This window comes from Micromys minutus (genome assembly GCF_963924665.1).
Source record: "Micromys minutus genome assembly, chromosome: 1".
Taxonomy (NCBI): domain Eukaryota; kingdom Metazoa; phylum Chordata; class Mammalia; order Rodentia; family Muridae; genus Micromys; species Micromys minutus.
In genome coordinates, this window is record NC_137969.1 from 129391571 (window position 1) to 129418148 (window position 26578).

Genomic DNA, 26578 nt, shown 5'->3' on the forward strand with positions numbered 1-26578 from the left:
CATGGGAGCCCACAATGGGGACAAACATGGCAGACAGGGCTCCTTGAATAGATGATGTCTTTGGTCTCTGGCTTGCAAAAGATTTATAATAAAAATCTTACGGGGAACTGGAGAGATGGCTCGGTAGTTAAGAATACCCTCTGCTCTTTCAGAGAACCAGGGTTCAGATCCTAGCATCAACAAAATGGCTCATGACTATCCCTAAACTCTAGTTCCAAGGGATCCAGTGCTCAATTCTGACCTCTGGGGACATGAGAGGTCATGCATATGGTGTACTTCCATACATGTAGGAAAAAAATGCACAGAAGATAAAAAGAAATCTTCCAAAAAAATTGCAGGGGTATGGTAAGTCTTGGTATATACGTGACAAGATTGGAAGAGGCAAGGAATTCAAGTCAATAGCTGTGAGGAGGATGAGGAAGGCAGAAGGATTTTCTATTTATGAGATTTCTAGTTTTGTTGCTTGTGAAGCCAAGAACACAGTCCCTGGTCTGGAGAGTTATCTCAAAGTGTGATGTTCAAGAAAAGGGTAGGTCCAGGCCTGGTAAGCATGACTTTGGCCTGCAATACATATTGAGATGAGTCCAGTGGGCTACAGTAAGGTCTTAGTTTGGGTTCTATTGCTATGAAGAGACATCATGACCGTGGCAACATTTAATTGGGGCTGGCTTAAGTTTTGGAGGTTGAGTCCATTTTCATCATGGTGGGAAGTACGGCAGCCTGCAGGCAGACATGGTGCTGGAGAAGGAGCTGAGAGTTCTACATCTTGATCCACAGGCAGCAGAAGCAGAATTGTCTCATTGGGCGTGGCTTGAACAAATATGAGACCTCAAAGTCTGCCTCAACAGTGACACACTTTTTCCAACAAGGCCACACCTCCTAATAGTGCTACTTCCTATGGGCCAAGCATTCAGATTCACACGTCTAGGAGGGCTATACCTAGTTGAGCTACTACAATGTCTTTAATGTCGGTGTTATAGCAGAGAGCTTCAGGCTGAGTGTCTTAAACAACAAATCTATATTTCTACAGCACTGTATTGTAGAACGACCAAAATCAAGATGTCACTGACTTCTGTTAAGCATCTGCTTTAGGGTTTGCAACTGGCTTCCTTCTCATTATGTTCTTGTTTGAGAGAGCCCATGTAGTCTCTCTTCCCATAGGGATATTACTTTCATTGTGGGTGCCAACATCTTTACTTCATATAAATTTAATTCCCATTCAGAGGCCCTATGACCCAACACCATTACATTGTGGGTGAGGTTTTGTGTTAGTTCGATTGGACTGCCATAGCAAAGCACCATAGACTGGTGGCCTACAGCAACTAAAATTCATTCCTCACTGTTCTAAAGGCCAGAAAGAGGCCAGGTATCAGTATACTTAGAGTCCGGTGAAGACTGACTTCCTGGTTCATGGGTGTAACCCCCACTGGCTGTGCCTTCATGTGGTAGAACAAGCAACGTGCTCTTGAGAGATCACTTTTACAAAGATGTTCATTCCACTCATGAGGAAAAGGCTGACCATAATCACCTGTCACAAAATCTACACCTTGAGACCATCATGTTTGGATTAGGAAAATGAGCTCTGAGAGGTGGTTCCATGTGAGAGCTCTGGCTACTCTCCCAGAGGATCCCATTTGGGTTCCAAGTAGCCATACCCCCCAACTCACAACTGTCCGTAGTTCCAGTCTTCAGAGATCTGATGCCCTCTTCTGGCCTCCCTGGGCACCCGTACACATGTGCCATATACTCACCCAGACACATATGTATTAACAATAACAACATTAGGGGAAAGATACTTTCTGATTCTGGACAGGACAAAGAAGACAAAATTTCCACTGAGGAACAGATGCCCTGGAGACTACTCACAAGTTCAAGCTATTCCTGTCGCAGGATGCAGAGGGACACCGGGTGGCTTAGGATTATGGGTTTGTGAGTTATTGCTTCAGCACCTTTAATGTCTGAAATAGCTATTTCTATATTCAAGTAGCCCATGATTGAATCCTGACTGATGTGCCTCAAGAGGAAAATATTCACAAAAACAACACATTTAGATTCTCGGCATAGCATCAGGCATAACAGAATACAAAATAATAGCACGTTGGGTAAATAATAATTCATGGAGGAAGTAACTGTTTTGTGTTGGTGCCTCACAGAAAGGAGACCAGGGAAGCCTGGTGTTTATGAGCTGACTTGATAAAAATCTTACTAAGGAGAACTCAGACCTTGACAGACAGAATAGCTTCTCTGTAGTATCTGCACCAAGGAGGAAGCTAGGGAAGGGGCACTTGTGGGCTTTGAATTTTCAGAGACAGAGGGTTGTTTGAGGGCAAAGACTGACTGAACATGAAAATCTGGTAAGTGGCTGGAACTGTCTCTGCCTTCTTCTTTCCTTCCTTCCTTCCTTTCTTTTTTCTTTCTTTCTTTTTTCCTTTCTCTTTCTTTCTTTCTCTCTTTTTCTCTTTCTTCTTCTTTCTTTCTTTTTAGCAAATATATAATTAATGTTTTGTTTCTTTGTTTTGTTTTTGTACACAATCTCTAGCCAGACTGGACTGTACTGTCTCCACGTAGCTTCCTCATGACTTTATACTTCTATTTTTCAAAGTGTGTACCACCATACATAGTTTATGGGGTACTAGGAATCCAACTTAGGGCCTCACGCATGCTAGGCGAGCACTCTGGTCACTCTACCAACTGAGCCACATTCCCCAGTTTAAAAGGTTTTATTATAGAATAGACAGGCTCAAATGAGCCGTGATTGAATTACCTAAGTTTAGGCAATTGGTGCTATACACAAATTTGGGATTGGTCTGGTTTGCAAACCTCGTTTACAGATTATAGTTTCTACTATGTTCTCGCTGCAGCATGTAGCACAGTGTTTGTGTAGGTACTTGGTAGACGTTTGACTGAATTAGTAAATTATCAAAGAGAGAAAGCACACAAAGTTAATGCTCTTACATGCATTAGGCAAGCATACGACAGTGGCGGCTTGCTAAAAATACGGATTCCTAAGGCTATCCCCATAGCAATTGATTTAGCGGGTGTAGAGAGCAGGTGGTCTGTTGAGGAATTCCAGTACAGTTGTATGGTGATTACCTTCCAGTATTGCTGGAGAGAAGTGGCCCACATCTTTAATCCTAGCATTTGGAGGCAGAGGCAGGCAGATACCTGAGTTCAAAGCCAGCCTGGTTTACAGAGTGAGTTCTAGGACAGTCAGGGCAAAAATAAAATAAAATGAAATAAATAAATAAATAAATAAATAAAAATAAAAAAGTCAGTGGTTAAGAGCCCCTGACTGCTCTTCCAGAGGTCCTGAGTTCAATTCCCAGCAACCACATGGTGGCTCACAGCCATCTGTAATGGAATCCGATGCCCTCTTCTGGTGTGCATGAAGAAGCCAGCAGACAAAGGAGAAAGCAGAATGAATCGAATATCTCAGAGTGCATGACCCCTTAGCAATCCATGCACCTGCACGGAATATATGCATGAGCGTGTGAGGGAAAAGGTGAAAATTAAGGTAAAGAGAAACAGAAGCAATATTACATGAAGGCACTTTTGATTGCAGTGTCTGGTCACAGTGAATCTTGTCAGTACGTTATTTTTATCTATAATAACATGCCTAAATTGGACTGCTTTATTAAGTATTTTTATTGAGGTGAAATTCACATAACCCTAAACTGTTTAAAAAACATTAGGTTTCCCTTAGGTTGCACAATTACAACCAATTTCTAGCTCAAAAATATTTCAACACTGTAATTATAAAACCTTCCTACTGAGCAGCTCCTTCCAGAGTTTCTGCCAATCACCATGAACTTCCTCTCTCTCTCTCTCTCTCTCTCTCTCTCTCTCTCTCTCTCTCTCTCTCTCTCTCTCTCTCTCTCAACTTTGAGCTTGCTAAGTTGTCAAGGCTGGCCTTGGACTTGTGTTTTTTCTGCCTCAGCCACCCCTGGAGCCTGATTACAGGTCTGGTATGAGAGTTCTTACCTACCTTTGTCCAACCCTGGACACTATGGTTTTCAAATCTTTTTATAGCTGTTCTTTATGCCCAAGGGTGGTCACTACCTTTTCTCTCTTTCCCCATAAGGATCAAGTAATCTTTCTACCTATACAGATGCCTATTATGGACAGTTTATCAAAACTGGAACCGTGCAAGATGTAGTCTCTTTGAGTTAGCATAGTCTTTTCAAGATTCGTGCTTCAATATACACGAACACTTCCTTCTTATCACTAAATAATGCTCCGTGTGTTTGTGTGTGTGTGTTACATTTTATTTATCCATTAGTTAGTTAATGGATAAACAATGTTGCCTGGAACATGTCTATGTTCTTAAGTGGACATATGTTTTTGTATTTCTTGGATATGTGCCAAGGAGAATGGGTGGGTTATGGCGAGTCTCCATGATCAACACTTTGAGAAATTACCAAGTGTTCTGCAAGTCTGCAATAGTCCTCACATTTCCACTAGCCACACGTCCTTCTACCTTCAATAGTGACCAGCATAGCTGGCATGAGAGAGTGTCTCATTATGGTTTGCAATCACACTTTCCTAGAAAATGGGATGCTGAATACCCTTTCTTTGTAAGGGTGTAGAGGTGAGTATACTTATTTGGGAATGTGTGTGTGTGTGTGTGTGTGTGTGTGTGTGTGTGTATGCTGTTATGTATGTAGAGGCCAGAAGTAAACTTCTAGTGTTGTTCTTCAGAAGTTTCTATCTTGTTTTTTTTTTCTTTTTCTTTTGTTTTTTTTTTTAAGTTGGATATTCTCTGCATTTACATTTCAGATGTTATTCCCCTTCCCCAATCCCGTTCTCCCTCCCCTTCCCATGGCCTCCATGAAGACTCTCCCTCTCTCAACCTCCTTCTCCCACTTCAGCACATTGGCACTCCTTTACACTGGGCCTTCACTGGACTAAAATTCTCTTCTTCCATCAACATCAGAAAGTAATATCCTCTGCTGCATATGCACCTGGGGCCATGGGTCTCTCCATGTGAACTCATTGGTTGGAGTTTTAGTCTCTGGGAGCTGTGGTGGGTTTGGTTAATTGATAATTTTGTTCTTCCCATTGGCTTGAAGACCCTTTCAGCTCCTTCAGTCTTTTCTCTAGCTCCTTCATTGGGGTCCTCATGTTCAGTCTGATGGTTAGCTGCAAGCATCCTCCTCTGTATCAGTATGGCTCTGGCCAAACCTCTGAGGAGGCATCCATATCAAGTTCTTGCCAGTAAGCACTACTTGGCATCAGCAATAGTGCTTGAGTTTAGTGGCTGCTCTTTTTGTTTTTTTGAAACAGGGTCTCTCAAACTCCTGAAGCAAAAGCTTTACCAATCCCTGGTCCCTCAGGAACATTTTTATGTTACCAATGAACATCTGTCTATCTTATTTGTTACTGAGGACGTGGGGTGCCAGACTTCATGAGTGTGTCATCTATTTTTATCTTCGAGGTGAAGTTAGTGTCTCTATTTGGGCAAATGGGAATTCAAGAACTCTGTCCTGTCCAAAGTCATACATGGGAGCCCTCTCCTTCATGACAATATTGGGAGGTAGGGCCTTCAAGAGACAGCCATGTCAGGAGCAGCAGAGCCTGTATAAGTGATGTGTGCCCTGTGAAAAGCTTGAGGGGACTTGTCATGTCTTCTTTGTCCTTCTGCTTCCCATTAGAGACACTAGAGGACATGGTGTTTGTCCCTTTTTGTGCTTTTCTGCCATTGCAAGCTACAGCAAGAAGGCCTTTAATCCCAGCAGATAGAGGCAAGCAGATATCTGAGATCAAGGCCAGCCTGAGACAGAGCAAGTTCCAAGTAAAGAACAGCTTAGGTCTAGACCTTTAATCTGGGCCATACCTTCTGCTGGAGGCCTACATAATGGAAAAGGGAAGGCTCCCTCCTCTTCACCTGCTTGCGCTTACTTGCCAGCACATCTGCTGGAACCTTCAGGATTCCAGCTTATACAGAAGAGCAGCTGAAACACCCAGCCCGGTGGGACTGAGCAACTGCTAGATTCTTGGACTTCTCATTGTTGAGTCAATTGGACTATAGACTGTATGTCTTTCCAGTGATTTCCCTTAATATATAGAGACATTCCATAAGTTCTGTGACTCTAGAGAACCCTGACTAATACACTCATCTTAAAATTCTTTTCTTTTTCCAAGTCAGGAAATCAGCTTTACCTGAGTTCCTAAACAACTATGGGAGTGTGTTTTAGGTTCCTGCGGGCGAGAAAGTGTAGCCTCTGTCCGCGAGTGCATCCTTCCTGTGATTCAGGAGATGGTGCTTGAGTTTCTGCTCTCTGCTAGAGATGGTGTTAAGTCATCAAAGATGGAGGTTTTGCACTGAGGTTCAGGTAGCCACATGGAGTAGATGTTTCCATGAAAACTTCATAAGAAGAGAAGATGAAGCTGGCTAGATCAGAGGGGCAGACAAGACAAGCTTTGCCTCTTAAGACCATGGTTGTGACAGACTTAATTTGGACCACAGAGAGGCATTTTGGAAGGGCAGGGTCCAGGCTAAGGGTGAATGGGTCTAATGATTAGATAGTTCTCCAGGCAAGGCTGCTTGTGTGGTGTTTTTCTCTGTGCCTGGAATGTTCTTCTTTCCAATTAGCCTCATCTCTTGCTCCTGAGGCATGTGACTCCAGCCATCTCCTCAGAGGGTGTCTTATTTTCGTTCTTGCTGCTAAGACAAAAATACTTTGAAGAGAGCATCCTAAGAAAGGAAGGGTTTATTATTCATGTTTGAGGGTACTTCGTGATGGAGAGTCAAGATGGCAGGACCTTGAGGCAGCTGGTCACAGTATGCCCACAATCGGGGAGAACAGAGCTATGGAAGTGTATGGTTAGCTCATGGTCTCCTTTAAGTGTTTTTTTAAACTTGTTTTTATTGTATGAATGTTTTGTCTCCGTGTAGGTATACGTATGCCAGCATGCCAGATAGATGCGTGAAGATGCAAAGGAAGTTGTTGGGTCCCTTTCTTTGTATAGTTTTGGCTGTCCTGGAACTCATTCTGTAAACCAGACTGGCCTCGCCTCTGCCTCCAACGTACTGCTGCCTCCACCACTTGGGGAGCAGCTGCTCTTAACCACTGGGTTATCTCTGCGGGCCCTTTATTTAAGTGTCTAGGATCTGAGTCCAGAAAATGATACAACCCATGGTGAATGGGTCTTCTCCCTTCAATTCATCTCATCAAGATAAGCCCCCAAAAGCATAGCTTCTGGGTGATTCTCAACGAGTTGACTTCTGAGTTAGCCATCACGGGGTTATCCCCTCCTATCCCCTCTCCTTCTTCATGACTGAATGGTGCCTGGAGTCGCAGCTGGCCTACAATGACTTTAGAACAAATTAGAAAAGGGTGGCGTGTTTGGTAGGATAGACCAACATTTGAAAAGCCAGCTGAGCTGTCCCGGAGATGAACGTGGCTTCAGAGCGGGGCTCCTTGCTTGGTGAATTCAGTCTATGTGGGTTTAGCTTTTGTACGGCACCCAAACCGTACAGCTGTCCGCAGAAGCCGAAGCACAGTTTTGGTTGTACACGCTCTGAAAAACAGCCCTTGTCAGTGTACCTGCTAAGATAGCGGCTTTATTTTGCTAGTTAAGGGATGTCTAATTAAGAAAAGTCTCCTCATAAACTCAGGAGCCCCAGAAAGGGAGCTCTGGTGGCTGTTCGTTCCTGGAGCTGAGTGTGCTGACACATCAGAAATCCTTGATAAGCAATGGTTATTTTGCGAATAAATGGCTGCAGGAGTCAATGTATAAATGTTTCTGTCATCTGCTTTCTCAGACGGCCTTTTCCCTGAGGTGGGGGCACTTGGTCAATGCCTACTGTGAACCCACAGGTAGAGCCTCTGTTTTGCCTTTACTGGCTTAAAATTCCAGGGTAGGGAGTTGATTGGCCCAGCGGAGGCCACATGCTCCCTGGAGTTGGGGCGGGGCTTCCTGACTGGCAAGCTCCATCATGGCTTTGTTTGGTAAATATTGGGTGCAAAACTGAGGGGTGTCTTTCCCAGTAAAAGATGGGGTGTGCTAAACAGAAACTGCCTTTGTCCCCTATCTTGTCCCCTATCTGTTAGCTCCTGGGGTTGCGGTGGGGGTAGCTTTCTGAGCTCACCTCTAACGTGCCTCAGCTCCATCGTTCCATCCCCTTTGTCTTGGTTCTGTTCTGAGGCAAAGTTCGGTTTCAGTGTTAGAGAAGACCTGTGGATAAAGCCATGACAGTGGGCAGCCTTGGTCAAGCGAGGCTTAATGGAGGTGAATGAGCGGGGAGAGGAACAAGAGGGTGGGCTGGGAGCTGAAGGAACTAGGCTTGGGGTGTTCTCTCATCAACTTCTTACCTGATCTCTTTTCTTTCCCCCCCAACTCAGTTTACCCAAGAACATCAAGCCTGTCATCCGCAAGGGTCTGAGGAGATGAGACATTGGAAAGGCAAGTTTTGACAGGAGCAAATGGATCACAATATCCGTCCATTGCTTAGTGCGCGGTCTGACTGGTTACCGGAAGGTCTGCACTCTGCTGGGGGTGGAGTCTGATTGACGCTAAAGAGGCTGATCCCAACGTCTCTGTAGGGAAGTCTTCAAATCTAAAGCAAAAATACCAGAGATAAATGAATAGTAAAATTTTATTTGGCCCCTGGCCCCACGGTTCAGGTTGGTGACTGGTTAGTCGTCGCTTTGGACCTTTAGTAAGGTAGCGCACACTATGACAGGAACTCATGGCTGGCAGGAAATGATACACACGGCAGGGAACTCAGGAGACAAAGGAGAGATTGGAGTACTACAGCCCCTTTCAGAACAGAAGCTCCTGCTTCTGTGCTCCAGGATCCTTCTCTGTGGCCTTCCTCTTGGCTTTGGTTCCAGCCCACTGTAATTCTCTTCCGCCCATCAACACGTAACGAACACTGAAGCTTGCCTTCACCAACTAAGGATACGAATCGCGTTGGGCAACCCGTTCAACCACGTCCCCTGGGTACCCGGACAGGAGGCTGGGAAGGGCAGAAGGCTCACAAAGGGAAAATAGGGGGAAGAGAGCACAACTCTGCCCGTGCCTCTCCCCGGACAACAGTGCTACTTTGGGTCCTGTTCTAATATTTTCCAATGTGAGATCCTTCTTTAGATACGCTCCGCTGCTTAACAAGAGCGGAAAGGCTCCTGTCCTGGACCATAGATCTGTGCTTCTCCTTAGCACCTCATGGGGATGGAGAATGGGTTTCTCCAGGGGCTGTGCTCAGTGTGCCCGGCTACTAGGGCTAGAGGAATAATAGACTTGGATCCATCTGTGTTCAAGGGCTCCGGGCTCCAGGAGTGTTTTAAGGGTGAACAAGAAGTCCTGGCTAAACGATTGCAGAGAAAGATGATAGAGGATGCTGGTTAAAACGAGCCTGCTGGGTTAGACTCTCCCAGCACCACACTAAGTAGCTGTGTGACTCTGGGCAAGCTACCTTTGTGCTTTCCTCTCCTCATTCGGAAAATGGGTTGTATGAAAGAACCTCCTAGGATAGTTCGGAGGAGTGAGTTAGCTCGAGGGGGTTCAGAGCAGTACCTGGCAGAAAGTGAGCAGCATATTTAGCAATTTCTCTGTCCTGAAATCTGTTAAACGTGTGGTATCTTGGAAGGTTTTGCAAAGTTGAAGTTATGGAATGCAAATGGAGGTTGTGGTGTTAGAGCTTCAGGAGCCAGAAAAAAGTGGTAAGTGACTTTTTCTGGTAAGTGACTGTAACAGCAGGATGGGGTGCAGGCCAGCTGGGGTGCAGGTCAGATGGGAGCCCTTGTGCCCCCGTTGGGGGAGGGGCAAGAAGATGACAGTGAACGTATATGGAAGGACTGTGGACAGGGTGCAGAGACTGGAGGACAAGGTAGCCACAAGAAGCACCACTGGCTTGAGTCCAAGTTGGAGTTGGAAGAAAAGTCTGGACCGAGATAAAGTTTTATTCTTGGCATTTCCGTCCAAAAGAACACGACTGCTCTTGCCCAGTACCCCCTATCTTCACACTGAAGGCATCAGCAGGAGCTCCTCAGTGGGAAGCTGCTGCCCTTACCTACCAGCTCCTCAACAAAATTCCTATCCGAGCACAGACAGCTGTCGGCTCACGCTTAGGAGGAAACCTAACAGGAAGAAATGAATCCCACCCTGACAAAATTACTGGTAACCACCAACTGTTGCCTGAAGCCCTGGGACTTCAAGAAGGCAAAACCTGTCAGGTGGAATGAAGGTCTAAACCGGCCATTCTTAGTGGAGGAGGGTGATGGGGGTGGTAATGGCTGCATTTCAGATCCATGCTAGAGAGTTATCAATGACTCTGAGACAGACCTGAGGCTTCTTGGAGTGCTAAGGACATTGCCCTAAGGAAAACAAAGTAATAGGGGGATATTTGGGCTAATTGAAGGAAACGATTTTCAGGTAGGTAAATATGAGCTTTGCTGTTCATGATTGGGCCAGCATTTGAACTACATATGAGTGTTTAACTGTTCTATTCCAAGTTTGGAACCAGTGAACTTTTCAAGTGCGTAATACACCTTGTGTTTGTCCCATCTGCATGACTTCCATGGTAGGTTGTAGGTAGCGTCCGCTAGGGGAGAGTATGTGGTTGGAACTGTGAAGTGTCTAAGGCAGCTTCAACTATGTAGGTACAGCTAGAATCTGCTAAGTCACGAGGCTTGGGTATTCTGCATGCTAGTCCAGTCTAGAACAGGAAGTTCTTATCCCATAGCGTAGTATCACCAACGAAGTGAACATGTATTTCCTGTAGCTCCTGCTCTCCTCTCTCTTCTCCCCCCTTTTCCCTACTGCAGCCTGCCTTCTCCATCCTCTCTCCCAGAATGCTTCACTCTGCCATAATGAGATGCTTGGCTGCCTTGCAGCCACTGAGCTCTGGAGATGGATGGGGTCTCCTGTACCGCCCTGAGAGAGATGTTAAAAAGACATTGTATTCGTGAAAGCAGGATAGAGGAGGCAGAAAAACGCAGAGCACTGTAACACACAGAAGCCATTGTACAAGGAGAATGGTTATTCTTCCTCACCCTCTCCTGCTAGCTGCGGTAATTGAAGAAATGCTATGTTCATGAGAGTCAGCACCAAGGTCAGGCACAGTTTAAAACTGGGAAGTTATTCCTTCTGAGATTGAATCAAATGCAGCATCATTAAGACTTGATTAGCTCAATGTGGAGTAAGGAGAGAAAATCCAATTCAGAGAGGATGTGGTAAGGAATGAATACATTTTTATTCAAACTCTGTTAATTCCCTTGGCCAGTGTAATCTTCACAAAGTGAAAGGCCCTGGATCGAAAGGAAAAACCCAGATGAAGCATCCCATATCTGCTCTAAGGAAAAAAAAAGATTAGTTAAAAGATCTATCTATTAATGCTACCCAATGACAAGAAATCTTGGAAGTTAGGAATATTAAAAAGACAAAAGCCCCCCAAAACCAAAAATTTCTTTATTGCCACTATTGGCAAAACAAATTCATTGCTAAATGAGACCAAAATGGAAACATGATGTTAAGTCTAATTGGAAAATTCTCAGCTTGGTTAAGGGATCCTCCAGATGACTGCTTCATCAAGAAAGAGTCATTTTTAGTTGAAATTATTCCTGAGTTGGGAAGAAGCCAACTCTACCAGACCGGCATGCGTTAGGCTCATCAGGAAATAGGAAGAGATCCTGGGCAGTGGGAGTTCAGCTACGCCTTCTTGCTGTGTTCTCCTAATCCTAGAAGCGATTTTATATACTGGACCCTGTCATCCCAAATTACACCTTGGTGAAATTATTCCTGTTTTTGTAGATGAAGAAACCAAAGCCCAGACAAGTCGGCTTGTTTTTGTTTTTCTTTTAGACAAGTCCATGCTATGTTGCGTTGACCTCGTCATCCTCCTTCATCAGTCTCCTGGGTACCATTGTACTTGGCTCTCAGAGAAGGGTAACATCCTCATTTGATGATTGGAAATGATAGGGTCTTTCTTAATCCAGCTTGCCTCCTCATAGGAAGTATACAAAATCAGTTGGTTTTATGTTCAGCCTACCAGGTTCAAAGTATCTTAAGCAGGACTGGGAAGGCACCTTGGTAGACAAGTGTTTGCTGTGGTAGAAAAGGTGCACAAGGCCAGTGAAAAGCTAGGTGCACTAGTGTAGGCATGAAATCTTAGCACTGGGAAGGTGGAGTCAGGCGGGTCCCCATGGCTTGCAAGTTAGCCATTCTAGGTGAGCACCTAGATTGTCTCAGACAAAATACTGTCGAGAATAACTGGGGAGGGCAATTTATAGCACTCTGATTGTTGCATATATGCACCCAAGTATATGCTTATACACACACTTATACACACACACACACACACACACACACAGAGGCACAGGTGCACACTTACACATGGACACACATGCATACAGAGGCACATATGCACACATCCCCACACAGTGTTTGATATGAGCAACTGTGGCTCTCAGAGAAGAGTAATTATTTCAAAGTACAAAGAAGAGAAATAAATCATTCATTATAGGAATACAAAATGAGTCTCTCCACAGAAAATCTGTGCTCACAGGATTTCTCTGTGTGAATTCCCAATATGCGAACGACTTTTTCCTTGTTATACAGATGTTTGTGTTTTTTTGTCAAAGCAGGCTGCACTGGTGACTAGTCCTGTCTAGCTTCCTCTTGCATCTCTGTCTCTCCCTTCACTGTTAATTTTAGAAGCTAGAGAAGAATGAAGGCCAGTGTCCTGGTTAACTTTCTATGGCTCGAAGAAAGCACCGACCATAAGCGGGAGGAGGGTGGGGAGAAAAGAGTTCATTTGGCTTCCAAATTTCAGACCACTGTCTCCGAAACTCAAGGCAGGAACTCCAAGTGGGAATCTGAAGCAGATAACTTAGAGCTATTGCTTTCATATACAACCAAAGAATGGATCATGTGCCCAAGGATGGCATCTCCCACAGTCGCTGGTTTTGGTCTCAGCCATCATTAATCAAGAGGAAGCCACAGAGATGCACACAGGCCAGTCTGATGGTGGCGAGAACTTATGTCCCACCCCCTTTCCAAGTCACTCTAGTATATATCAAGTTGGCAAAACCCAACCAGCATAGCAAGTAACCAAATATCTACTATCCAGTGAGGAACTAGCTTAGGTAAAAGAAAGAGGTGGTGTGAGGATCACCATGCAATGAAAAGTGATAGTACTTATGGGATGGTAGCCATAGCAACAGGACTTAGAGTTTAAAGGGTTAACCATCATTATGGGATTGAACTACACTGTGCCAAGCATCATAAGTAATTATAGAACCTATTGTTTTTACTATTTTGAGAAAATGAACAGAAGCGTTCCTTAAGCCAAAATGGCCAGTGAGGTTTTGATTCAAGAGCAGTCTTAAAATTCTATGTGTCAATTAGAAAATATTTGGGGGAGACATGCTATAAAGATTTATCATTTATTCTTTATTGTGTGCTTGTGTGTATGTGTGCCTGTGTGTATGTGTGCTTTTGTGTATGTGTGCCTGTGTGTATGTGTGCTTTTGTGTATGTGTGCCTGTGTGTATGTGTGCTTTTGTGTATGTGTGCCTGTGTGTATGTGTGCTTTTGTGTATGTGTGCCTGTGTGTATGTGTGCTTTTGTGTATGTGTGCCTGTGTGTATGTGTGCTTTTGTGTATGTGTGCCTGTGTGTATGTGTACCTGTGTGTATGTGTGTCTGTGTGTATGTGTGCCTTTGTATGTGTGCCTATGTGTAGGTGTGCCTGTGTGTAGGTGTGCCTGTGTGTAGGTGTGCCTGTGTGTTTGTGTGCCTGTGTGTATGTGAATGCAGGCGCCCTGGGAGGGGCTGATAATCCCCAGAGCCGAGTTAAAAGGTTGCTATGTGCTGTTTGTCATGGATGTTAGGAACTGAACTTCACGTCTCTGCAGAAGTAATGTTCTCTGTTAACCACTGAGACACTTCTCCAGCTCCCCATTTGAGGCTATATTATATATAGACACACACACACACACACACACACACACACACACACATACAGTGGTGGCTAATAAGAAAATGGAAGCACCATTAAAGTGTCCACCCCTCACGACAGGCTTTGCGTGTGTGTGTGCATGTGTGTGTGTGTGTGTGTGTGTGTGTTTGCATTAAAGTGCATTTTAAGCTCACAGTCAGTAATATCAATTCTATAAAGTTTGAGGAAATTAATGATCCCTGTCCTCTACAAATACATTTAAATTTTTATTCATTTTTATTTCTATCTCCTGAATACCTACTTAGCCTGACTTTTGATAACTGGAGTTTACATACTCTCTTTGGAATCAAAGGTTACATGAATTCCAACATGCTCTGTTTCCTTTCTTATTTCAAGCCTATCAGGGACACATTATCAACTAATCTAAGCAGGCTCAATTCTATTTAAGTTTCCAGGGCTATGCTGTTTTCAATTCAGCACCCAACCTAGTGTATACTGGACAAGCAGACACACTGGGGTTTGTGGTATTGGGGGGCAACATTTAAACCCCAAAACTGGTGCTAGTCTTTCTCTCACTAGACTTTCCATCAAATTCTCAACTAACAGCTATCCCTGGTTGTCAGCTTGACTATATCTGGAATGAAGTAGAATTCAGAAATGGAGATCTTGAGGCTGGAAGACACAGGCTTTTGGTCCGGATCTTGAGGTATAGTGGCCCAGAAAAGCTTAGGCCCAGACAAAGTAAGTAGTACATGCCTTTAATCCCAGGAAAGAGAGAGAGCCAAACAGATCTATTCGTTCAAGGCCAGCCCAAGACAGAGCAAGTTCCAAGTAAAGAACAGTTTGGGTCCAGGTGTGGTGGTATACACTAATGTGAGCTATACCCTTGGCTGGAGGCCTACGGAAGAAAAATGGAAGAAAGAAGGCTTCTTTTTCTCTGCCTGCTTGCACTTGCTTGCCAGGACATCTGTTGGAGTCTACTTCTTCAGGATTCCAGCTTATACAGAAGACCAGTTGGAACACCCAGCCTTGTGGGACTGAGCAACCACTAGATTCCTGGACTTTCTATTCACAGCTGCCTATTGTTGGGCTAGTTGGACAGCAGATTGTAAGTCATACTAATAATTTTTGTTAATATATAGAGACATTCCTAAGTTCTGTGACTCCAGAGAACCCTGACTAATACACTTTGAAATTTGTTCATAATTTTAATGTTTTAAATCATAACCAAGTGCAATTAAGTGATGTGCTATACTCTTAAATCTGCCCACCCTCAAGCCCTCAAGTCTCAAGACATTCTCTACCCTCCCCTCCCATTTGAATATAAAAGATGGTATTTTGGTAGACATCTCCTCAAGGGATCCTTGTTATTTGGGAAAGTTATCGAATGAGAAAAAAGTGCAAATAACATTATTTATCGAATGATTCCTTGAAAAGGCTATATTCCAAAGATGAAGAATAGAATTTGCATTAGTGTGGTAGGACTTTTAAGTAGTTGGGGAGAATACTGTCTCAGGAATCTGAGATTTTCTCACTAGACCAGTGTGGCGATGGAGAGATGTAGACAAGGAGCTGGAAACTCGAGTTTTAAAATACTGCTTTGTTCTTGTGTAGCCTGATAACTTGGATTAGATGTTTAATTCCTTTGACCTTCAGGTGTCATATTCTTATAAGGAGGAAGTTGAATTTGGAATTTCTGAGGTTTCTTTCAGATATAAAATTCCCCAGTAGTCGTTGTCCCTGCATTCTTAGGAGCAGTGAGTCATTGTCCACTCCTGGAAGCCACTGTACTAAGCACAGGAGGACTGAAAGCATAACTATATCAAGTTCCCTGACCATGAGGGTTGATAATCTTATGACTGAAATGCCTGGGTGATATTCACAGAGCATCATTTTGATAGTAGTTTTATCATTCTTGAGACTTGTGGAGGTAGTGAGGCTCAGCTAAGAAAGAGTATTTCCTCTCAATTCTCAGGCTCTAGCTGACCACGATTGGCCCTGACACCTCGCCTCTGGTGGAGGCCTCTATTTTGAACCTACCCACTACCCTGATGTGGGTAAATTAAATCTTTATTTTACTTGAAAATAATCAGACTGACCCTACTGGGACATAAACCGAGAAACAGAAAAGGTTAGAATTCTGTTAATAATATTTTTTTCTGGATACTATGTGTGAGGAAAGTTCTGAGAGCCAGGGAGAAAGCAAACTGCAGGTCCTTTAGATTTAATAATCTCACAACAATAAAGTTTGCTGCAGATAAATCAACATAGCTAATTAATTGCTAATATAGATCACGGGCTTATTTTGATTTTGAAGTACCAAGAAGCAAAACAGTGTGGAAAACCAAAATCAAACACATACAAATATACATTAAAAAAAAAAAAACCAAAAACTCAGAAACAAAAATGTAGTTCTTGATAAATTAGGCTGAAATCAGGAACAGAATAACGAAAATAAAAAGACATTGCCCACAATAAGCACTCCCCCCCTTCTTTTTTAAAATTACAGAAGCTCTCTACCTGGGAGCCCACAAGTACGTTCCTTTGTCTATGAGGCTTAGCTAAGACCCTAGTCTGTTAAGGGGAACCAAAAGAATGCTCTGTTAAGGATTCTTGTCTTTAGGTGCAATTCTGAGATTCTGCAGTTTGATGAAGTGAATCAAATGCATTTGAATGACAAATATGAGAGATAACATTATAGGAATTCAAGTTAATTTCAGAGCAATAGAGAACGATGAGATGGAACATATCACAGTAACACAGTAACGTAGACAACAAGGACTGTCAGCTATGTTGCTCCTGTAACAACCGTCCGGATTTCAGAACTCTGCAACTTAAGAGCCTGGGCTGTAGAATTCAGAATCCTAACGCTGGACCCCTTTGTTATCTTTGGTCGTATCATCCAATGTCTGTGGCCGAATCTACAGGGTGTCCAGGCTGTTGGAGGTTCGGAAGTATAGAGTGTTCGCGGGCGCCCCTCCTTGAGCATCTCTTTGCGTTATAACATTACCATAATGTTTGTGGAGAACTGGTTTTCAAGTACTGAAAAACGCAAAGAAACGACAAGGAGTATTTTGATTTAGGACGCCTAACAATCACAACCTTATCAACGTTCTCCTCTGCTCAACAGCGGTTTGACCAGGTTCGACCTATGTTTCTTAGACTTAGTCCGGGGACCTGACTTGTCCTGGTGCCAGGCTGACCTCAGAGCCCAATGTGGCTCTGGGTTTTTCTCTCGCTGTCTGGGAACCGCAGAGGTGTCTGACGGACAAAACCTTTGGCGCAAGCGACGCATGACTCTGAAAAATTGACTCCAAAGCAGAGGCTCATTTCCAAAGTTGGGGACAGAAAGGTTGTGGCATAAAAGGGAGGAAAGCGGAGATTTTCCCCCCTTAATTTCCCGCGATGGGAAACGATTGATGAGAACAGGCGGGACCCCGGCACTGGCAGTAGCTGGATCTGGCCGACCGTTTCCCAAGGAGTGCTGGTCCCCGTGGCCCCGAGCTTGGCTCCAGGTCCCTCCGCCTGCTTTGTTTCGGATGCTTTAACCAAGGTTCTTGGTTGGTGTCTCGGTTGGTCTCCCGTTCCAGGACCCGCCCGCCACAGGGCGGGGCTTCAGGGTCAAGGTGGACCAATTCCCCAGTCTCGCCCTCCACGCGCTTTCGGACCCCTGAATGACTGACAGCCGTTGGGTCCAATCTGAGGCTCCGAATAGTGGCCTCTACCAGGGGCGGTCCGAGGTGAGGTGCCGGGGCCAATCACGTTGCAGTGTAGGGGGCGGGGCTCTCTTGCCAGCTGCAGGCGGCGCATCCAGCACTCCTTCCGTCAAATGAGAGCCGGAGAGGGGCGGGCCCCGGGCTGGGGGGGGGGGTCTAGCCAATGAGAAGGACGGGATGGGCGGGCCGGAGTAGAAGCCGCTGGTCCTCTGTTGAGAGCTAAGGTTTGGGGAGTCGGTAGGGGGACCGCGAGTGGAGCGCGGGAGCCCTGGTGGCAGGCGGGTGTGAGCTGCCCGAAAATGCACTCGGATGCTGCAGCTGTCAGTGAGTAGCACAGAGCCAGCGGGCCGGCGCGGGCCCGCACACCCCGTCCGCTCCTGTGCTCCCTTCTCCGCTTCTCCAGCTCCGACCCCGCTCGAGTCCCTGGCTCGGGAGTGGGCTGATCCCCTCCTGGAGTCCGAGGGCCGTGACGCCGCGGGCGGCTGGGGCGGGGGCAGGGGCGGCGGGGAGGGGGTGGGGACTGGCTGGCTTTCCGCGGTGGGGGGAGGGGGGACATCTTCTGAAGGCCGGGGGCCGAGAGTCGGTGGTGCTCGGAGGTGGAGACCGCGGCGGGCTGCTGGCAGATGGGGTCGGGGTGGTATGAGCGGGGCAGGGAGAGGGCCTACGGTCCGAGTACCGGGGTGAGGCTTGCGGTGCCCGAGCTGTGCGGTCTACCGGAGAAGGCGGGGGAGTACGAGGGGAGCGGGGGCGGGGACAATAGGAAGGAGGGCTGGGGGCGGGGGCGGGAACAATGGGTGGGGAGCAGCGGCTGGGCCGGTGAGGGGTTGGGGGCTGATATAACGGGGAGTGTGGGGGGAGAGCATGGAGTGGGAGACACTGCAGTGGGATGGGAGAGTTGTGGAGTCTTGCTGTGCGGGACGGCGGCTGGGAGTGGCGAGAAGGCTTGGGGGCAGGTGTTGGGACGGGGGTCCCTGGAGAAGTGGATGGCGGATAGGGCTGCGGTGCAGTTTGTGGGGCTGAGAAAGGGGTCGGGGAAGGTGTGCGGAGTGAGTTACGAGGAAGAGTAGGTGGGGAGGAGCGGGGACTGGGAGGGCTGTCATCCTCGGGTTCGGAGCTCTTGGGGCGGGGTGGGGAGCGTTGGACTGTGCCTTGGGGGAGGCGCTTTCTCCCGGGAGAGGCCCGGTTCAGACTAGGAGGGGACCACCAGGAGCCTCGGGGTGTATTGAGGAGAGGGGGCGGGGCCGGGTGCCCGGGAGGTGTCCGGAGGCTGGCAGTGACTGCGGGCGAGCATGGGGAGCGAGGTCAGCGCAGAATGGGATTACAAGACCCGGAGGCCTCTGTCTGCGAGCTGACCAGACCCGCAGGGGTGCTAGAGGCAGGGTGGAGGAATTAGCATAAGAGGGTATCGGGGTCCCTCGCGGTCCGTCGGTTTGGCAGTGTGTGACGCAGTTCCCTAATTTCTGACCATCAGGTGTAGAGGCTGATGCGTCAGGACCTGTTACCCTGAATGGAGGGCCGTTTTGGAGGCGTAGCAACGCGCGTGCGAGAAGCTACCTCCGCCGAAGCACCGGGTGCTTTAGGGGTTTCCTTTAGGGTCTGGTTCCCGGAGCCGGTGTAAAGGGAAAGGCAGGCTCGCGGAATTCTGGGAGTTGTAGTCCCAGTCGCCCTGGGTCGCGGTTGGATTGGGTGCACGTGGGTAACTGTGGAAACGAGTCCCAGAATGCAGCGCGCCCCTTGGAACCTCCCTTCTTGACTTACTAGTGCTTTATGCCGCGGAGACCCAATGCGTTCTCTCCCAGGAGATGCCTGGATTCCTTGGGACAGTGTCCACCGCAGAGGAAGAGCCCAGGCCAAGCCCTGGCCTTTCTCCGAGTTAATTTTCCCCTGCATCTGGCAGCCTTGCAGAGCGAATGCTTAGTCTTGAACCATCCTGCACAAACTCGTTTTAAAGCAACGTTTATCATAGAACATTTAGAGTATATTCCGTGTATGGAAGTCTAGCGTGAAGTATATACAGCCTTACATAAGTATGGAAACTAAGTAGAGAGAAACATATCCCTGGTGAAGAAAATACAGATAACTGCACTGGTATTTCTTGGGCTGTTTGGGTTTGCCCAAGAATTAGGGAAATTTTTTCTTTTTGTTTTGTTTCTTTGAAAGCGAATCAAGAATGGCAGCTTAGTGGAATTTGAGGTTGAAGTAGTCTCATGCCAGAACCTGAAATGAAATCCTAAAGGTGAGCAAAGGGCAACTGTGATGTCTTAGCTTTTATATAAGTAGAGTTATAAGTAGAGCAAATGAGGCCATTGTTTGCCTTGTGGATGTGGCTGTAAAGTCCTCTCTCTTGACTATTACAGGTCTTCCTGTGTTTGCGGCCGTCCAGCCACCACATCCTTTGCCAGTTCTCCTTAGTGATCACTCCCAAATCAAATGTAGGGGCTATAAGATTACTTTTTTGTGGTTTCTCGGATACTGTGAAACATCGATAAGTGTAATGGTTATCAGAGGGGTGTTAATAACCCAACTGTAAACATCTTGAGGACGAGTTTTAAGATCTGAGTATGACTGGACTCAGTTAAGACAGTACTGGACTGGCATGTGTAGTAGATGACTTTTTAAAGTGTGTTTTTATTATTTTATGTATGTATATATATGTGGGTATGTGCACTTGCATATAGGTGCCTTAGAGATCAGATGAAGGCTTGGGATGCCCTAAAACTGAAGTTATAGGTGCTTGTGAGCTGCTCAGCTGAGTGCTGGGAATGAAACTCAGATCCTCTTGAGTGCTGAGCCGTCTGTCTCTCCAGACCTCATAGGATGACTTTTTTGAAATAAGATCTGAGAAACTCCTTAGAATATGAAGTTTCAGAGAAACAATAATTTATATCTATCCTGTTTTGACTTATACCTTACAGTAAAATCTCTAAGAACCATCTTGTATATATTATGGGCATTTTTCAAAAAAGTATTTAAGATTTGCTCTTGCCAAATGATAAGGGCAAAAAAAAATTGCATGAGCTCTATAACTGTCTTCAAGATCTAAAGAAAATATTAGTCTGCATTTCTTTTGTTTTTATTTATTCTCATACCCTGAAGGACAAGTCCCCTCCCGTCACACAATCCTCCATCTAGTCCATAAGCACCAAAGCCCTAGGCACTGTCAGCCTGTACTGTCTACTCTAGTGTTTGCAATCTTTGAGGTTTGGCCCTTTGACTAGGTCTTATATTTTCTTGTGGATTTAGCTATGCATTTAAACAGTTCAGAAAGTTTTACTGAAGATTTTGACACTATATTGGAAGGATTTGGGTGGGAGGAGTGTTGTATTAAGGTTCTTTTAGAGTATCAACTTATAGAATGAATCTCTCTCTCTCTCTCTCTCTCTCTCTATATATATATATATATATATATATATATATATATATGTCATTTATTAGAATGACTTATAGGCTGTAGCCAACTAATCTAACAATCCAGTGATTGTTCAGTCTACTAGGCTGGATGGTGTACACTGGAATCCTGATGAAGAAGTAGGCTCTAATGCCAATGAAGGAGTGGGCTTGGTTAGTGAATGAGGCAAGAGTGAGCAGGCAAAGAACAAAAGCTTCCTTCTTCCATGTTCTTATATTAGGTTTACAGTAGAAGGCGTGGCCTAGGTGAGAGGTGTGTCTTTTCACCTCAAAGGTCCAGATTAGAAGGGGATCTTCCTACTTCAAATTAAGCAAAACTACACAGGTGTGCCACTCCATTTTGGGTTTTAATTAATTTCAGATGTAGTCAAGTTGCCAACTGAGAATTGCCATCACAGTAGACCTGTCTATAGCTGCCAAAGGCAGTTTATATCCCCTTTTCCTGTTGGGGATTTCTGTACGGTGGCTTTCTCCATTCTCCATTCTTGGCTTACAGAAAGACTTCTACTTGATGCTTGATGGTGTTCCTACCTCTGTAACTTGCTGCATTCTTCCTGTTTTGATGTTTGCATTATTCTCATCTTAAGCACCATCATGGTAATTTTTATAATTGTAGCTAATAATTAATAGCCAGTAATTTTGTCAACATAGCAAAATGCAGTCTGTCAATTAAATACCTAGTACTTTACAGCCTGGTGACTTTGGTAAATGTTTGTTCCCAGGGACATTTAGACATGAATTATACCAAGGTACTTCCATCTATTAGAAATAGGCTGTGTATGTGGCCCTAGCTTTATAGTTAGGCAAGGCAATAGGAAACCAAAACTAGTTAGTTGATTTAGTTCCTTTGGTTAATGAAGCCACAGTAATTTTAATCATCCTTGTTGGAACTTTAGATGCTTTCCATCTTTTTCTGTTTAGTAGTGGAAGGGAGAGGCTGTGTATGCAATACTTATCTTGTTTCTGTGACCAAATAGCTGACCACAGCAACTTGAAGAAGAAAGGCTTACAGTTTGAGGATACAGTGGCAGAGCACAGAAGATACACTCTGGGAGTGAGGGGTAGGAGTGGGAGGCACCTGGTTACATTGTGTCTGTAAGAAGGAAAGAAACTATTGGCAGCTGGTTACATTGTGTTAATAGGAAGGAGAGAAGATACTGGTGGCTGGTTACATTGTGTCAGTAGGAAGGAGAGAAGATACTGGTCCTCTGCCACTTTCTTTTTGTAGAAAAAAAGCCCATGGGAAGGTGCTGCTCGTCCTTCCTCTGTAAAACCCTCCTAAAAAATGCCCTCACAGAGAGATCCACAGTGTGTCTTTTTCATGATTCCAAATCCAGGCAAGTTGACAAGATAAATGACTGAAGGCTGCATCTCTTCCTGTCACCTACAATTGCCCCCTCTTCCCAACTCATTGCCACCATCTTGCCATCTTGGGTCTGAGGCAGTCGTGTTTTTTTTTTTTTTTTTTTTTTTTAAATAACCAGTGATTCTGTGTGAGGTCTAGCCTGTGCTACACTGGTCTACATTAGTAGTTGAATCATCTTTGCTTTTAGTATTTCCTTCCCTACTCAAAAACCTCCTCAGAACAAGAACCTGGTAATGTAGGTCTGGCTTCTCTCCTTGAAGGCTCCATCTTCTCTTCCTATTCTCAGCATCTGGGACAATGTGTTCCTCCCTAAGACCTATTGCCAATGACCTCCTTGCTCCAGAGGTTCCATCGTGTCTACAACCTCCAAGTACTAGCTTGTCACCAGTCATTCAAGATGTGAACCTTTGGGGAACATTTCCTATTCAAATCGTATCATAATAGTAAGTAAACAGTATGTTTGATACGGAGAGATTAAATGCTGCAAGGTACACAAAAGGGACTAGGGAAAGTCTGTTTAGGACAGAAGGTTAGATCTATTGCCAGATCTGCTTGGGAGATGGATTGACACTGTATTAATTTTTCTCTGGTTTATGGCCATAATCTGGTCCTAAGGCTTTATTTCTTCAGTTAACAACATAAGGAGCTGGTGAGAGGGCGTGGTTTTTAAGAGTGTTTGATGCTCTGGCAGAGAACCTAGGTTTGGTGTCTGGGTCCCAGCACCCATCCAATGGCTGACCACAGTCTGGACTGGTTCCAGGGAATCTGATACTCCTTTGGCTTCTGAAGGCATCGATCACACGCATGCACAGACATCCGTGTAGGTAAAATACTAAATGCACATAAAACCGGAAAACAGTACAATGAGATTGTTGGGTATTTTTTCACCTACTATGTTAAACAATGTGTAAGTAAAGCTGACATTAGCAGAGGAAAGCATGCTGGTTGGTAGCCCGAGCTGGTGTTGGTTGCTTCCTACAGCTTACTGTGAAATTCAGGTCGGAAGTACCTCTTGAGAATTATTATTTTAAGAACACACTTCAGAAAATGTATCTTAGGAAGAAAAACACTGAAATGCGTTTTAAATAGAATTGCGTGCTTTATTGTCACATGACAGTTTTAGAGCCAGGACACCCCCCCCCCCCCCCCCCCCGTGTCCACGGTTCTGCAGAGCAGTGCCAGCTACCTGAGATTTGAATTGCTTTTCTTTTAATTAGGAAATGTTAAATGAGTTATTGTCACCCAGTTGCTGAATGTATGGAATAAAAACACTCAACAATAGGAAAAAGACCCCTACCCCAGGGGCACCACCCCTCTGTGTGGGATGGATTTTTGTCCTGTGTTTTGCTATTGGTAGTTCTTTGTGGACTCCCTTTTCCGATGAGTGTTTAACAGACCTTTGTCTACTGCTGCCCATGTTAGTAGGGCTTGCAGAGTCATCCCAACCCAGCCACCAGGCCTGGTGGATCTCCTCCTTAGCAGGGAGCTGCTCAAAGCACTTCTCCCACCTCTCACCTCCCATACCTCCTGAAGGTGGAGGCCAGCAAAGGGAAGAAGGCTGTAGCCTGAGGAGAATCGCTGTGGTGGGGGCTTAGCCACAGCAGCTCTGTGGGTTTTGGAGCTGGAGTTGGTCCAGTCCTGGTTCTGTCTGTGGGGAATCTCGCCATGTGCCCATGGGGTTCTCTCTGTTATGTGGTCGACAGGCCTGGCTTTCTCATTTTCCCAGTGAGTCTAGTGCTATATTTAAAACAAAACAAACCAACCAAACACACAAAAAACACCAAGCCAAACCAAACCAATACTTTTTTGTTTAAACTCTCCACAGCTGGTTTCCAATGCTGGCAACTAAGAACTCAGCCCCAGCCGCTCACTGTCTGTTTACCTGGCAGAGGCTTTGATGGAGAAGAGCTGCATTTCCCTTTTCAGTGTAGCTGCCTGTAGGCTCACTTAGAGGTGACGATAGCCTGACTGAAGGACTCATGTAATGCCACTTGTAGGTGTTAGGAGCCAGCATTGCAGGTACTCAAGCGTTGGCATTCCTTCTAGCCTCCTCCCACGTTACCTGGCGCCAGGTAAACCTGGGTTGCTCTAAAAGGGGCTGTTTGGTCTCTCCTCACTTTCTCTGCCCTTTTCTCTCTCTCTGATGCTCTTCTCTCCTTGACCCCTTTCTCCCTCTCTTCCTTTCCCCCTCCCCCATCTTTTCCTATGTGTTTCTAGATGATCTCTCTCTCTCTGTCTCTCTCTCTCTGTCTCTGTCTCTCTCCTCTTCTACTCCTTTCTCAACTCCCCTTCACATGCTCCAAATAAACTCTGTTCCACACTGTAACCTGTCATATGGCTGGTTCCTCAGCAGGAAGGGATGCCTCAGCATGGGCCCACCGACATACCCCTTCCACCTCACCATACCATGCTCTACAAAACATATCCTGGTTTTTTAATAAAACACAACACTCAGCCACAGGCAGGCCAGCTGGCTATCTCTCAGCTGGAGCTGTGGAGTCCTGTCCCCACGAATAGCCTCATTTGTCCCTATGAAATCCATTTCAGAGGTGGGATGCTCAGAAGCTGGCCCTTAACCCCCTGTGCATGTTCTGATTGGAGAATGCTGATTTGAAAATACTATTTGTAGGTTTTTCTTGGGTAGGGTGTTTTGTTTAGCCAGAAATAAAATCTAATAGTTCTGAAGCCTTCCTGGTCAACTTTACTGAGGTTATAATTTACATGTTAAAAAAATTATAGCCACTTGTACATATAGTTGGATGGATTGGTAAACAAATACCCTGGCAGAGCAACTAGTAAACCAAGCTACAGAGATACCCATTACTCTTAAGAGCTTCTTTATGTCCCAACCATGAGTCACCGCTTCCCTGAGGACACCCCCCCCCATCCCAGATACTTGGCTCTTAAGATGTATTTATGGCCTTCTTCATGTTAATAGCTAGTTGTTTTTCCTTTCCTGAAGATACTGTGGCATCTGACACTGATCTAAAAGAAACAGTCAGTGCTGTCTGAACCCTGTATCTTATGATTGGTGCTTTTGCCACAGAGAATGAAGACTCCGAACATTTTCTGGTGCAGTGTTTCTGTGGCTCAAAGTCATGCCCACCCCAGCATCTGTTTCATGGATGTGATGTGATGGTGTCTTCCCACTGCTCTGGCCGCTTGGGGAGATGGAACATACTCGGTAGGAATAGACCCTTGAGTCAGAATGTCTGGATTCACTGCCACCCTATGCCATTTATTTAGTTGTGATATTGTAGTTGAGTTCCTCGACTATTTTGTGCAGAGAGGTGTCATGTATAAAAACTGGCCTCTCTGGGGTATGGGGCTGTCAGTCACTGGATGTGAATATTGAGTACCTACTGTGTGCAAGACCCAGTTCTTCATTTGTCTGGAAGCTTTCATTATGCTGCAGGTGAGAGGCAGATGATGGGAAGCTGTGCTTTGTGGTAATCAGTTCTGTAGAAAAACAAAGTGGAGGAAGCGCGTGGGTGTGGCGGAGGGCAGTCGGACGGGAGAGATACCAGTGCACAGGCTCTGGGTGTAGGGCAGGCCTGATCTGAGGAACAGCAAGTTGGCTGGGATGCAGGGAGGAGAGCTGGGGAGACACATGGTCCCAAGGAACCCATGGTTGCTGTTGATTTTTAATGGTGGCTTCCTTGGTAGGCGTGGCATCATAGGAACCATGGAGGAAAAGACGTTCTGTCATTTAAGCACTGTCACTGGGCTCTTGCCAGACACTGCTGTAATAGACAAGTTCACCTGGAGCTTTTCAGAATAGATTGTGGAGGAATGGGGGGGGTGAGCAGGTGAAGGGCGAATGGCCGCTGGATTACTGGATGTCAGGGTGTTTGGAACCAGTCAGAGGCACACAGTTAGGCTTCCTAGAAGAGTTAGTAAGTAATCCTGCTGGCTTAGCCTTTGGTGTTTCACTGGGGGGAGAAAGAACTGAGTTCATGGGTAGGTTTGAGAGGAGAGGACCGTTCAACTGGGCAGACCTGTGACATGTAGGCGTGTGTGGGAGCTGAGAGCAGGAGGAGGTGCAGAGAAGAGGGACCTGCAGGATGTATGCGTGGAGAGGAAGCAGGAGGGGGGTCAGATGGGTAAAGGGGGGTGGGGGCACCTAAGGGCTTTTATTACTATGTTCTCCACCCCCCTCCAAGTAGATCACAGGCGAGGAAGGGGG

At 45.7% G+C, this 26578-nt stretch overlaps 1 protein-coding gene across 1 annotated transcript in view; it reads left to right on the forward strand.

The window, feature by feature from the left end:
- The first annotated feature begins 17821 nt into the window (after positions 1 to 17821).
- DCUN1D4 (defective in cullin neddylation 1 domain containing 4) overlaps positions 17822 to 26578 on the forward strand; it is a 66796-nt gene continuing 58039 nt past the window's right edge. Inside the window, exon 1 of the mRNA XM_080914452.1 lies at positions 17822 to 17942. Coding sequence (XP_080770578.1) covers positions 17918 to 17942 — 25 coding nt within the window. The 5' untranslated portion in view covers positions 17822 to 17917. The remainder of the gene's footprint in view (positions 17943 to 26578) is intronic.